The 13,283-nt window shown below is 39.0% G+C and overlaps 1 protein-coding gene across 1 annotated transcript in view; it reads right to left on the bottom strand.

The window, feature by feature from the left end:
* Positions 1 to 13,283, bottom strand: part of LOC106526166 (rap guanine nucleotide exchange factor 4) — a 32,698-nt gene that overhangs the window by 14,638 nt on the left and 4,777 nt on the right. The window contains exons 2-5 of the mRNA XM_014020678.1: positions 11,992 to 12,134; positions 9,345 to 9,433; positions 7,574 to 7,720; positions 387 to 459 (exon numbers count right to left, since the gene is read on the bottom strand). Of these exons, the coding sequence (XP_013876132.1) occupies positions 387 to 459; positions 7,574 to 7,720; positions 9,345 to 9,433; positions 11,992 to 12,134 (452 nt within the window). The remainder of the gene's footprint in view (positions 1 to 386; positions 460 to 7,573; positions 7,721 to 9,344; positions 9,434 to 11,991; positions 12,135 to 13,283) is intronic.

Here is a 13,283-nt window from a genome sequence, read left to right as displayed (position 1 = left end):
GCCACGAAGAATTGAGGCAGTTCTGAAGGCAAAAGGGGGTCCAACCCGTTACTAGCGTGGTGTACCTAATAAAGTGGCCGGTGAGTGTATGTGGTTTATGCTGGTATTGCAGGTGATCATTAACACAATAAAGTGACATGTGTCCCACAGATGTGTTTGATTATTTCACAGTAGGTGGCTGGTTTGAGAGTAAAAAAACAAAACAATTTGGGATGTTTTTGTTCTGTTTGGGCATTTTGCATACATTACCCAGGGATTGGTATCCTTCCATTTTCTGACATTGTTTGCACTTTTAACGGTTACTTTTTTTCACTGATTTTGAACCCCAAAACGATTCCACAGATTATTCAAAGTGTATTTTTCAAATCCTGTATGAATCGACTTACTGTCATTGTTAGATCCACTCTCCATGGCGCCATAAGGTGGGGCCAACAATCCAGCCAGGCTCTGACGATACTTCTGCAAAGCAACACAAATCAGAGTCAGTGTTTAAACTATTCCCACCTCCGTTATTCAGAAATCCTTATTGTCATCATTTTGAAAGATACTTTGTTTCATTTTTTGTTTTTGCTCCTTTCAGAATGCATAAGCATGAAACATCTGTAACGTGAGTAGAGCGTTCATCAAAGAGTGTTCCTGAGTCTGGAAAATTAGGTTTTAAATGCTTCTGAACRTTCGTCACGGAGCAAAATGGCCGGTAGTATCTAAGCAACAGTCAGAATAGGAGCTGCATGAATTTTCTAAACGTTGTGTGGAAAAAGAGATTCTATGCCTAATTTATTATCTCCTTTAGCGAAGGCAGCACTGGATCATCCATCATGAAACGAAAGGAAATAATTCCATCCCAGAACTCCCTGTGGCAGCTACTTTCAAAGCAGGGATAATTTCACAGTCATTTCAACTGAGATGTATTAAAATAAAAATAAGGACAGGTGTGTGAGCAGACTGTAGAAATATATATATATTTTGCCTTTCTTCCCTCCCTTTCAATTGCAAAAACYAATAATGCTGGAATATTTGATTTCTTACACAAAAACGATACATACGGTATATGACAATCATCATTGGACAGAGTGTTTAAAGCAATTTTTATAGAGAATTTTGCAAAACACCTGCAGTTTAAGTTGCAGCGAAGGTGGGATTTGATTCTCAATGAACTGTGCTTTTTGGGATTAGGTCTTTAGGAAGTTAAAAAGTGTATACAGTTCAGTAGTATTCAGAAAAGCTGTATCTTTAAAGTGGGKGTTTATGTGTTTTCCAGGCACATAGTTCAATTCTATACCACAATCAAGTCACTATGTTACCTTCAGTTGCTATGAAAATGTGGTATATATCGAAATTTAATTCAATTTTGCATCACAACCTATCTAAATTGGCCTCTGTCTCTTTAAGAACCTCCTACCATTTCAGACACTCCCACTTCAGTACATCTTCACAACAATGCTTCAGGGGCAGACTGAGCTGCAGGGAGGAGCTTTGTGTAAATAGGCGGTGCTTTGTACCAGCAAGTGTTTAGGCAGCTCCACTTGGCTACCACAAGAGATTCAAGGATTTCTCAAACATGCATGGATGAGTCAAAGCAACACTCTGGGTAAGTTCTTGGTGAAGGAATGACATTATAACATGATATAAAGCTCAAAAAAGTTGTTTCTGTATAATACCCTCTCTTTTAGACTGAAGCACGTCAACCTGATCTAGTAGGTTTGTGAAACAAGATTAGGAATCCGAGCGTAACACAGGCTCCATAAAACATCAAAAATCTTTAATGTTCTGTTCCTCCCTGAGGCACACGGCGTTACTTGAACCCAGAAACTCAAGTGCCTCTTTAAAACAAAGCCTTTTGTACAACCAAGACCATTTATATGCAGAACAACTTACATTATATAATACACGCACACGCACAAGTAGACCCAGAGCAGCTGTGCTTAAAGGACGATTAATCTGCTCAGTGTGAACAGAAGCTACTTTTACAGATGYTCACGTACTTTTTTTTATTAGCAGAGACACTGAAAGGCACACAGCTAGTAATTTTGAGCCTGAGTGTACCACCGCTCTTCTGCGAAGTCATTATTAAACAGGCCATGCTTTCTGAGGACTGACAGGAACACACACACTGACAGGAACAGAGAGCATCTGTTTGACCTAAAGACACAAACGCTCTCCTGTCTACAAGCACAGGAAGAAAGAAAAACAGAGAGCTACGAAAACATACAAATATTAAATACAAACAATAAAAAAACACCAAACATCTGTGAAAACACAATAAAACTAAATAGCAGTAAATATTTCACTGTTTGCCCAAACGCCCCTTTACAGATGACACTATTACCGCCAAAAGAGCCAGACTCACCTGAGGTACCTCTCTGCTGCCTATTTCTGGGGGGACTAAAGCCCTGAAGAGCTGCCCTCTGCTCCTTTACAACTCACACACACACACACTGGATAGCATCCTGCTCCAAACAAGCTGCTCGCCTCCTTTTCTTTCAGCTTCCGTCTTCCTCCTTTTTTCTCCTCCTTCTTGCACACACAGTTGCCCCCAGTGTCTGTCTCCGTCTCTCACTCACCCTCCCCTCGCCGCGATCAAACCAAGGCCAAAGCACTTTCTCTCACAGGTTACCAGGGTGATCCGGGTCTCTGTAAGACCGAGCCACTCTAGTGGAGGAATAGGTAGAGAGAGAGAGAGAGAAGCAGCGGAGGAAACAGAAGTAGTGAGGGGTGAGGGTGAGGGTGGTGACGGGGAGGAGGGCAGGAGGACCAGAACAAGACTGGCAACAGTGCCGATTGAGTAAAGAGGAAGTGTGGGCAGAGAGGATGTAGGGCTGGTGAATAGGCACAGACGTAAATAACCAAAAAAGAAAAGAAGGAGCAAACAGCCTCACYGTGGAGGCCAACCAATCAGCGGCGACGATAGCAAGACGTGTGTTGATCTGTCCGAATAAGCGAGCTGATTTTCCATTTGCACCCCGTTCACTCATCCCACTTTCTCATCTTGGCGCTGCAATGATGGAGCGGCAGTTCTTTTCTTTCATCCTTTCATCAAACACAGAGCTGCATTCATTTAGTAGCTCTTTAGTCCTCAAAACACACGAGCACCTGAACACAAATTAGTCCACGCACGCTGGAAACACACATTCAACTCAAAGCACCTTTTTTCTCTCTGCCGCCCCCTGAGAGCAGGCCAAGACTCAGAGAACAACCTCAGGCTGGTTTTGTGCTTTGGCCTAAAATAGACAACTTATAGGGAGCCAGAGTGCATTTAGTTGAGAAGCAAACTCACTACAAGTCCAATGAAACAGCAGACATTCTCTAATCACCAATTATTGTCTTATCTTGCTCTTATGTGTCCCTGCGGCATAAAAAAGAGATAGCACGTGATCATGAATCCAATTTACATTCAGCTAGTTAAAACAAACAACAAGGAAAAAAATGAGGAGCCTATTTTTAAATGTCGTATTTGAATGTATTTCATGCTGAAAGCAGCAAAAKGTTCTAAAAAATTATTTAAGCTTCAGAGAATTCATGTAGATAAAGATGTATTCAAAGTTACCCCATGAGCAAGAAGCTTGGACAGAGGAAAATAGTTCTTTCATTACCTAAACAGAAAACACTAAAAAAAACAGCTAACACACAACATGAAAACTACACAAGAGTTTATTTCATATAAACCTGACAGCTTACTTAAATGAAATTGGAGACCAAGCAGAAACCAAACATTCTCCGCACTTGGTTGCAGCCCAGACCAACACAACAATGCACCCTGATGTCAAAAAAAAGTTCAAGAATAGCTTGAAAAATCTCTAGGATCACGTCATGGACTGAAATAATCCCTATGCAATGATGCCCTCGCCCGACAACCTGTATGTTGAAACATCTTTGTCAACATCCAGATACCACAAACGACAGGAACCTGGTGGGTCAGAACCAACCGGCCGGGCAAGAAGAACCTAAATAGTATTGGGAAGGTGGTTCCAAGTGTCAGGGCACTGCAATCGCTAGGGGTGGGCGATAAAAAAATAACAATATATCGCGATAGACGTGACCAATATCAAGAGATAATACATCTGATACAATGTTAGTAATTTTACTGAACTCTGTTGCACTGAGAGGTGTGGTGTAGAAAACAGAAGTCATAATCTTATTAGTGGCTTTACAGCAAACAACGCTGTTTTTTTTTTTTTTTTTTTTTTTTTTTTCAGGCCTCACAGCAGCTCAAAATGGCAGCCCTTCCATCTGTCTCACTACATCCAGCAGTCAACTTATATATACACACCACACACTTTAGACTCCGCCTTCAATACAACTCGGCCAATCACCTCAGCCTTTCAGAGCAGGAACGAAAACAAAGAGTTTGACATTCACAGAGATAATTTAAACACTAACAATTATTCATCTATAATGACATTTCAAACAAACATTTTAAGTATGCAAATGTACAATTTACAAGTCAGTTTACTCATTTAATTACTAAAACTTTCTTCTTACTCTCAACCAATCATACTCCAGCTCTTATCTGCTCTCTTACTGTAAAGGCGCTGGGTTTGAGGCAGGCCTCCTCTTTAGCTGAAACAAGATGGCTGCCACAGAGGACACACCCATGGTAACAAACATTTCATTTGTACATTGACATGTTCACAATTACACACCATACTCTGAAACTAAAACAGAAAGGTTAGAGAAGAACTTGGTGCTTCTTAGCAAACTCTGATCCAGAAACACGTGGCATTCTGGGAGATGTAGGCAGAGGAAAGGCTTTAGCCGCTCAACATCTCACTGCTTCAAAATAAAAAAGAACGACGTGGAATGAAAGGAGAAAATGAGTCTAACAGCTTGAGACAAAATTGTGAATAAAAACAGGAAAGGTCACATCACCAGTGTAGCAGAATTGATCAGCCTTTCTTATCCTGGTCCTTATTTTAAATTGGTAAAACATAAACTAATAATTATCAACATCAACTGATATTAAATGTTGATATCCTGATACATTTTTCACCCATATCGCCCAGCCCTAGTAATGACACATGCATAGTTCTTTTTTATGGAGACTTCTTTTTCACGCCATATTTCAGAGTGGTTTTAAGCAAGACATCATTGTCAACAATTGAAACACTGAAACTGGAGTATACTTTGTGTAAAAGAGGAAAAACTAAAGCAAATTATAACACCTTCAAAAACAGAAATCTTTAGACTTACTGACATAGAATGTTATCAGTAAATGTCACTGAAAACTTAATGCTAGTTGAAATATTCCACAAAAAGGATTTACCAGTCGGACTCCATCAATAGATTCAGTAACCTGAACAACAAAGACCCAGAGAGACCATTGCTGCAATAGTAGGCATAAAGGATTGTGCCAATTAGTCAAAGCTATGTTAGTTGTCATATAATATCATTTATATCTGTATACAACATCAAATTCTTCTAACTGTATTTTTTTGACTTGAGAATGGATTTAATAATTATCTTGTAAATGTTGGCCCAAGTCTTGCAGCAAAAATACCAAAAGTAGATCAAATTCTGACAAAAGACTGGGTTGACATGAACATGATGCTTGTAAAAGATACAATGAATTATGTGACTGAACCGTTTACATATATCTGTAGTTTATCATTTTCAACTGGTTTATTTCCTGATATGAAAGCAGCCAAAATCCCAGAATTTTTTTTAAAAATGGTAAGAAACGTTCAAAAATTACAGACCAATATCCTTGTTACCACGGTTTTCTAAAATTTTAGAGAAATTATTTGTCACCAGATTGGATCAATTTATCGAAAAACATAATATCTTAAGTAGTAGTCAGTATGGGTTTAGAACTAAAAGTTCTACATCAATGGCTCTTATGGAATTTATGGAACAAATGACAACTGCTATCGATCAAAAACAGTACTGTGAGTATTTATGTAGATTTAAAGAAAGCATTCGACAGAGTTGATCACAGTATTCTTCTTGAAAAATTAAGTAAATATGGTTTTAGAGGGTCGGCACTACAATGGGTATCTAGTTATTTGAAAGATAGGAAACAGTTTGTACAAATAAATGGTGTAAGATCTTAACTTGGTAATATCACAGGTGGAGCCCCTCAAGGCTCTGTACTGGGACCTACGTTATTCATTTTATATGTGAATGACTTAGTAAATGTGTCAGGACTTTTCAAATGTGTTTTATTTGCTGATGATACAACATTTTTTTTTTGTTTAGGTAAAGATATAGAAAAAATGTTTGAGATGGTACAGAAAGAATTTGAGAAAATACAAAATTGGTTTCAACAAAACAAATTGTCCTTAAATTTGGATAAAACAAATTACATGATATTTAGTTATAGGAAGACAACTGTTGATTTTTTATTTAAAATAGATGGTATTGAGATCTGTAAAGTTAGTGAGGTGAAATTTCTGGGTGTCATCATTKATGACAAGCTGACATGGAGACCTCACATACATTATTTAAGAACAAAAATATCTAAATCTATTGGAGTACTGTATAAAGTCAGGGAGTTATTCAATGACAAGGCTCTGCTTGTGTTGTAAAATTGTTCCACATTTAATTTACTGTATTGAAGTCTGGGGTAAAGCTTGCAAAACAATTACAAATCCAACTTTTGTTTTGCAGAAAAGAGCCGTAAGAATTATCACAAGAAAAGTTTACAACCATCCATCAAATTCATTGTTTTGCAAACTGAAAATTTTGAAAGTCTATGCTTTTTTTTTCTATGCTTATATTATTTTACTGTTTATGTACAAGGCTCTTAGAAACATATTACCTTCCAACATTCAGGCAAATTTTGTTAAGAGAGACAGTTGTTATTACCTTAAGGGGATGGAAATGTTTGTGAAACTATATTTTCGTACTTGCTTGAAAGAAAGATGTACTTTAATCCAGGGTATAGGATTATGGAATGGTCTGGAAGATGATCTTAAAAATGCCAGATCTATGTATATATTAAAGAGACAGATAAAAGCTAGTTTTCTGAAGGTATATGGAAAAGTAAAATGTGAAGATAAATGAATTGTTGTTTGAGTTGAGTTTTTATTTTTATTTTGTACTGTTTTGTAAATTATGTTTTGTTTGAATATGTTCTGGGGATAAAAGGGGCAGACATTACAAGATTTATTCTTCTTCTGCTACCTTTCATTTTATTTTGATTTTTGATTTGTGTATTTTCTTTTTTTTTTTTTATTGTATAAAGTTTTTTTAATGAAATTAATAAATTTTTTGAATTGAAAATTGAATTGAATTGACTTGGAATCAAATTAAAGCATATCTAGATAGTCTCCACAGAGAAGCTATTTTTCATGACGAAAAACACTCCTTGATTACAAAATATAACCATCAGTCATGCTACAGAAACAACACAGCCATCCGAGCGGATCTCTGTTTTTCAAAGAGCTTGCTGTTGGATTGCTGGAGGTCTGAATTTAATAGGTGGAACAAACATCACCATAATGGTCGGCAGCCCTCTTGTGGATAAAAGCACCACTGCAACAGAGGTTTGCCTGAAAAGCATAGTCTCCAAAACAGGTAATCAGAAGGTCTGAGCTTTTGTTGACTCTTTTATCTACTCCCTTTTATGTCTCACCTCCCAGAGGCTCTTGAACTCCCGCTGTTCAATCCGAAGCAGCTCGCTGGCCTCTCTGCTGACGATGGTAGCGTGACGAGGAGTGTTGTCCAGGATGGACTCTCCGAAGGCTGTTCCGATCCCCAGCGTGCAGATAGTGACAGCATCCTGCACAGACACAAGTGTGGCAAAAGGATTTCAGCTAGGGGTGAACCAATAAATTGGCACCGATTTCCTTAATTTTGGGAGATCAGAGATAAACGATCAGCTTCTCATCTACCTTCACAAAGATCTGAAGGTCAGCCACTGTCCCCTTTTGCTCTGCTGTGAGCACTACCTAATGTCCAGTTAAAACAAGTTTTTATTGTGTAAGAAAATTTGTATTCAATAAACTGAAGTCGAGATGATAAACACAAATGTTAAATAAAATGATTTGTAGGAGGAATGAAACCATACAACACCAGAACTCTGGAATCTGAGTGAGGTTTATTGTCACTGAAGCAGACCAGAAACCCACACTGCCCGAAAAACAGGAAGTCCGTGTATTTATACAGTTTCTTCAATGCCTTCGCTCGCCCCCTGCTGACCTACGGCTGAGTCACAGGCATTCAGACAAAATCCTCAGCTAATGTCATTCAAACGTTTAATTATGTGTTGTAAAAGATGTTTCAGACATGTAACTATACCTATTTCAATCAAAACATAATAAATTAAACACTGTCAACATTACAAAAAGGAGAACTTAAGAACATAGTGTTGTGCTTTTAACATCAGTACTAATCTCCCTAACTCTAAATTTCTTCACGATTATTTCAAGGGCATTGTTCAATGTTTATCAATAAAACAAGATTGGAACATCGAAGGTGTATTGTGACCTCATAACACCTGACAGTGTCAGCTATTTTAAAACATCAGTATTGGACAAAATTGGATCGGTGATCTGCCAGAAAACGGCAATCAGTGCACCCTTAATTTCAACTGCTCTTTTATGTTTTACTGAACAGATCGACTTTATTGTGAAACATCACAGCAACAGAGACGAACAATATTTTCTTAATCAACTAAAGAGCTAAAAATGTGCAAATATGCGATACTATGAACAGATTCCCCTAAAAACAAGCATCTCTGAGTCCTGGACATACAGTATAGTAACTGGACAGACAGGAGACATCCACACACAAACACTGCCTACTGGTTTAGACAGATGTTCTTTGAGCTATAAAAACCTTTTCAGCTGTCCAATCTCACATTTCAAATATAGCCATAAATCTAGGCCACCAGTGACATTTTGTGGCTTCATACATGAAAAGGACAAATCGTAACGGAGGAGCTTTTTATCTCTGTCTTTCACTTTGGACAAACCCTCTGTCCTTCTTCTCCCACATGTCATTCGTCTCCTGTAATATAACCCGTATTTGACACTAAAAGAACAGACAGTGTCTCAAAAAGCACAATCCTCAGAGGATTTGTTTGTCGGAGCTGCGCCAGCTTTGCTCCAGCGTATTTAGGCAGGGAGGCATGAACTGCGGCACAAGAGCAACGTCAGGAGATTTGTACAAGAGCAATGCATGAGGAGGACATGTGGAGACGCCTTGTTTCTGATAGATGATGGACAACAAAAACAGCCCAACAGGGGACAGGAGGAAAAAAAATCCATAATACAATCATTTACATTTAGAATAATCAAAGTAAATAACTGAGTCTAGCTAATTATTTGTTTGGGGTTTAAATGCCTAACAGAAAAGCACTGCATAGCTCCGCACTGACGTGAATATGATTAAAGGAGTCCTACCTGATGATTGGCGGTTTCTGACACTTTGACGTCCAAAGAACCAGACAGGACAGCATACCAGCTGGTGCCTATATCTCCCTGTCGAAACACTGCAGACACAAAACAAGCTTATTTATGCATTTATTCATTTCCTGCCGCTCCCTAATATATAATTAATGCTGCTGTTTAGGGGAAACATTTGCTCAACCGATTTATCTAATTTATTGTTTGTATGTGTAAAGGAAATTCTAATTTCACTGATTTAAAAAGGCATCTGCGTTTATTATTTTTTCGCACTAGCAAAGCCATTTTATTCATTTATTACATAAAACAAATAAATGCTCACTGTTCAAATCAACAGATAAACCATTTGCCTACTGTTAAATAATTGTGTTCTCACATGTGTTTATTAGCTGACTGAACCGAGGAGTTCCAGCTCAGTTTTAGGGCGGTCTATGAAGAATAAATCTGGTCGTGCTAACAAACACCAATCATTCCACAACTGTGCATGTGCAGCAGTGAAATAACACCACTGGAGCAGTTGCAGTTTGCCTCCAGCCAGGTCTGCCACATATGACAACTGCTCGTCAAGATGGACTAAAACGTCGAGCCGCATCACTAAACACATCTCTGCTGAGATTTTTTTATTTCAGAGAGTTCTCAGCTTTGTTTTGAGCCTACAAACTGTGCAGAACAGTGCATTTAAAAAAAACATTATCATGAATATTTTATTTGGTTATATTATATATATTGTTTTACTAAAGTGGGATATTTAATTGGGGATTCCTAAGTAATACATGTGTGTGTTTTATATTACATAAATACATTTCTGTCAAAAGTTTTACAAGAGGTTGTTTCTGATAAAACAACGTTTGCATTTTTATCAAGAAAATGCATCCATTTTCTACAAACTGTATATAACTATACACTCACTGGCCACTTTATTAGGTACACCTGTCCAACTGCTCGTTAACACTTAATTTCTAATCAGCCAATCACATGGCGGCAACTCAGTGCATTTAGGCATGTAGACATGGTCAAGACAATCTCCTGCAGTTCAAACCGAGGCATTTAGGCATGTAGACATGGTCAAGACAATCTCCTGCAGTTCAAACCGAGCATCAGTATGGGGAAGAAAGGTGATTTGAGTGCCTTTGAACGTGGCATGGTTGTTGGTGCCAGAAGGGCTGGTCTGAGTATTTCAGAAACTGCTGATCTACTGGGATTTTCACGCACAACCATCTCTAGGGTTTACAGAGAATGGTCCGAAAAAGAAAAAAACATCCAGTGAGCGGCAGTCCTGTGGGCGGAAATGCCTTGTTGATGCCAGAGGTCAGAGGAGAATGGGCAGACTGGTTCGAGCTGATAGAAAGGCAACAGTGACTCAAATAACCACCCGTTACAACCAAGGTAGGCAGAAGAGCATCTCTGAACACACAACATGTCGAACTTTGAGGCAGATGGGCTTCAGCAGCAGAAGACCACACCGGGTGCCACTCCTTTCAACTAAGAACAGGAAACTGAGGCTACAATTTGCACAAGCTCATCGAAATTGGACAAGAAAAGATTGGAAAAACGTTGCCTGGTCTGATGAGTCTCGATTTCTGCTGCGACATTCGGATGGTAGGGTCAGAATTTGGCGTCAACAACATGAAAGCATGGATCCATCCTGCCTTGTATCAACGGTTCAGGCTGGTGGTGGTGGTGTCATGGTGTGGGGAATCTTTTCTTGGCACTCTTTGGGCCCCTTGGTACCAATTGAGCATAGATGCAACGCCACAGCCTACCTGAGTATTGTTGCTGACCATGTCCATCCCTTTATGACCACAATGTACCCAACATCTGATGGCTACTTTCAGCAGGATAATGCGCCATGTCATAAAGCTGGAATCATCTCAGACTGGTTTCTTGAACATGACAATGAGTTCACTGTACTCAAATGGCCTCCACAGTCACCAGATCTCAATCCAATAGAGCATCTTTGGGATGTGGTGGAACGGGAGATTCGCATCATGGATGTGCAGCCGACAAATCTGCTGCAACTGTGTGATGCCATCATGTCAATATGGACCAAAATCTTTGAGGAATGCTTCCAGCACCTTGTTGAATCTATGTCACGAAGAATTGAGGCAGTTCTGAAGGCAAAAGGGGGTCCAACCCGTTACTAGCGTGGTGTACCTAATAAAGTGGCCGGTGAGTGTAATCTGGTACAATGCATCAAATGGTGACATTCATTTTTTCATTCTTTTTAAATAACGATTAAAAAATGATATTATTAAATAAAAAACTAGACATTTTATAAAGAAAACGTCGTTTTGTGATTATTCATTACTGTCTCAAAGAATAAATCTCTCATTTGAAAGAACTGAATGCTAAGATTGTTGCATCATTATTAAATGATTWCTAAATAATCATTGTAACATCAAATTTAAAGTTAATTTGTAACTTTTAATTTTAGTTTTGAGTAGAACTTACAAGTTAACTAATGATGCAAGTGTTCGATGTGATCATGTCATTGCTGTTTTTTTGTTTCTCAATGAATCCCACTTCAAACATTGTCAAAGAGCAGCAGGACTGTCACAGAAGTTTGGTTTATATATTGTGTGCTTTCTTTAATGGTTAGAATGGCAGGAAGGCAAGCGTTATGTTTTCGGATAGAAATACATACGTGTGATGCCCTTCTCCAGACATTCATAGAAGGAGCAGGCACAGATCTGTAGTAGGAGTGGGGGTGGAAATCTCTGGAAGGTTTTGACTTCTCTCAGTCTGGTCAGAATAATGTCCACATCTTCCCCTGAGCGCTCTGATGGCCTGCAGAATGGTAAAGTCAAAAAACAGTCTGTGTTGTAAAAATGCATTTCATCTCGAAACCAAAGCCTTTCCAGTATGGTTTGATTGGCTATAAGCCAATAAGAAATAAATGCTTTTAGCAGTCAATGACCTAAAACAGTCAAATAAATCTATAGAACTGTCCTTTAAGGGGGGAAAAAAGCAGCTTTGTATTTATTGTGTTATCTTCTTGTGTGTGTGTGTGTGTGTGTGTGTGTGCGTGTATGCATGTGTGTGTGTGTCATTGTTCTGCCTAGTGTCTCAGCGATAAAAGAGGAGAACTGTGAGCGCCATTTTTCTCCGCATGAGCCCCCCCACTGAGTGTTGATGTAAGATCTTGTACTGGCGCTCTTTCTAATGCGCTTCTAATCTCACTGAGCGGCACCCACAATTAAGTTGTTGGAAATCTACGAGATGCGCACAGACACGAGAGAACACACACAAAGAGAAGTGAGATGTGACAGATTAAACCGTCTGCTCGGAAAACGTGGCAGAGAAACACTACGGCGCTGAGACGTCTCACAGGAATACACACTGCAGTTAGAAGTGCTCATTCACTTATTTTCTCTCTTTTTTTGCTAGTGACTCATTCTCTCATTTAAGTGTGTGTGTGTGTGTGTGTGTGTTTTATACAGAAAAGCTAATGCACTGAGAGCTGCTTCCTTCACAGATGAGAGCATGCCTATCCCCTCTCTTCTTTCAGCTCTTTCTCTCGCCCCCCAGCGCTCATCGTCTTTGTCTGCAACATACAATATATCTCTGTCCTCCATCTATTTGTCTCTGCCCCTTAATACTTGTGCGTTTTTTTTTCATAGCATGACACGACCGGATAAGACAAACTCCTCTTAATGAAATTTGCTTCTTTCAGTTACTGCCATGGATTCCTTCTTTTTATTAGGTGTCACCAATCTCATAATAACCTCTTCACTGTCTGATTAATAAAGGCACAAATACTCCTATTCGTCTCTAGTAGGTCTATAAATACAGTATACCCTGCAGTATATCTGTGTCCCGAGGCAATTTATTCTTCTCTGTACCTGCCTGACAGCAAAACATCTGCCCAATTACAGATGGAACCCCCACCCCCATTTCTACACTGTTTTTAGTCTCTGACTCATCATCCACCACCTG

The sequence above is a fragment of the Austrofundulus limnaeus genome, unplaced genomic scaffold, assembly GCF_001266775.1.
Source record: "Austrofundulus limnaeus strain Quisiro unplaced genomic scaffold, Austrofundulus_limnaeus-1.0 Scaffold3, whole genome shotgun sequence".
NCBI classification, from domain to species: domain Eukaryota; kingdom Metazoa; phylum Chordata; class Actinopteri; order Cyprinodontiformes; family Rivulidae; genus Austrofundulus; species Austrofundulus limnaeus.
Note: the sequence above shows the minus strand (reverse complement) of the source record. Positions and strands in the feature narration are given on the sequence as shown.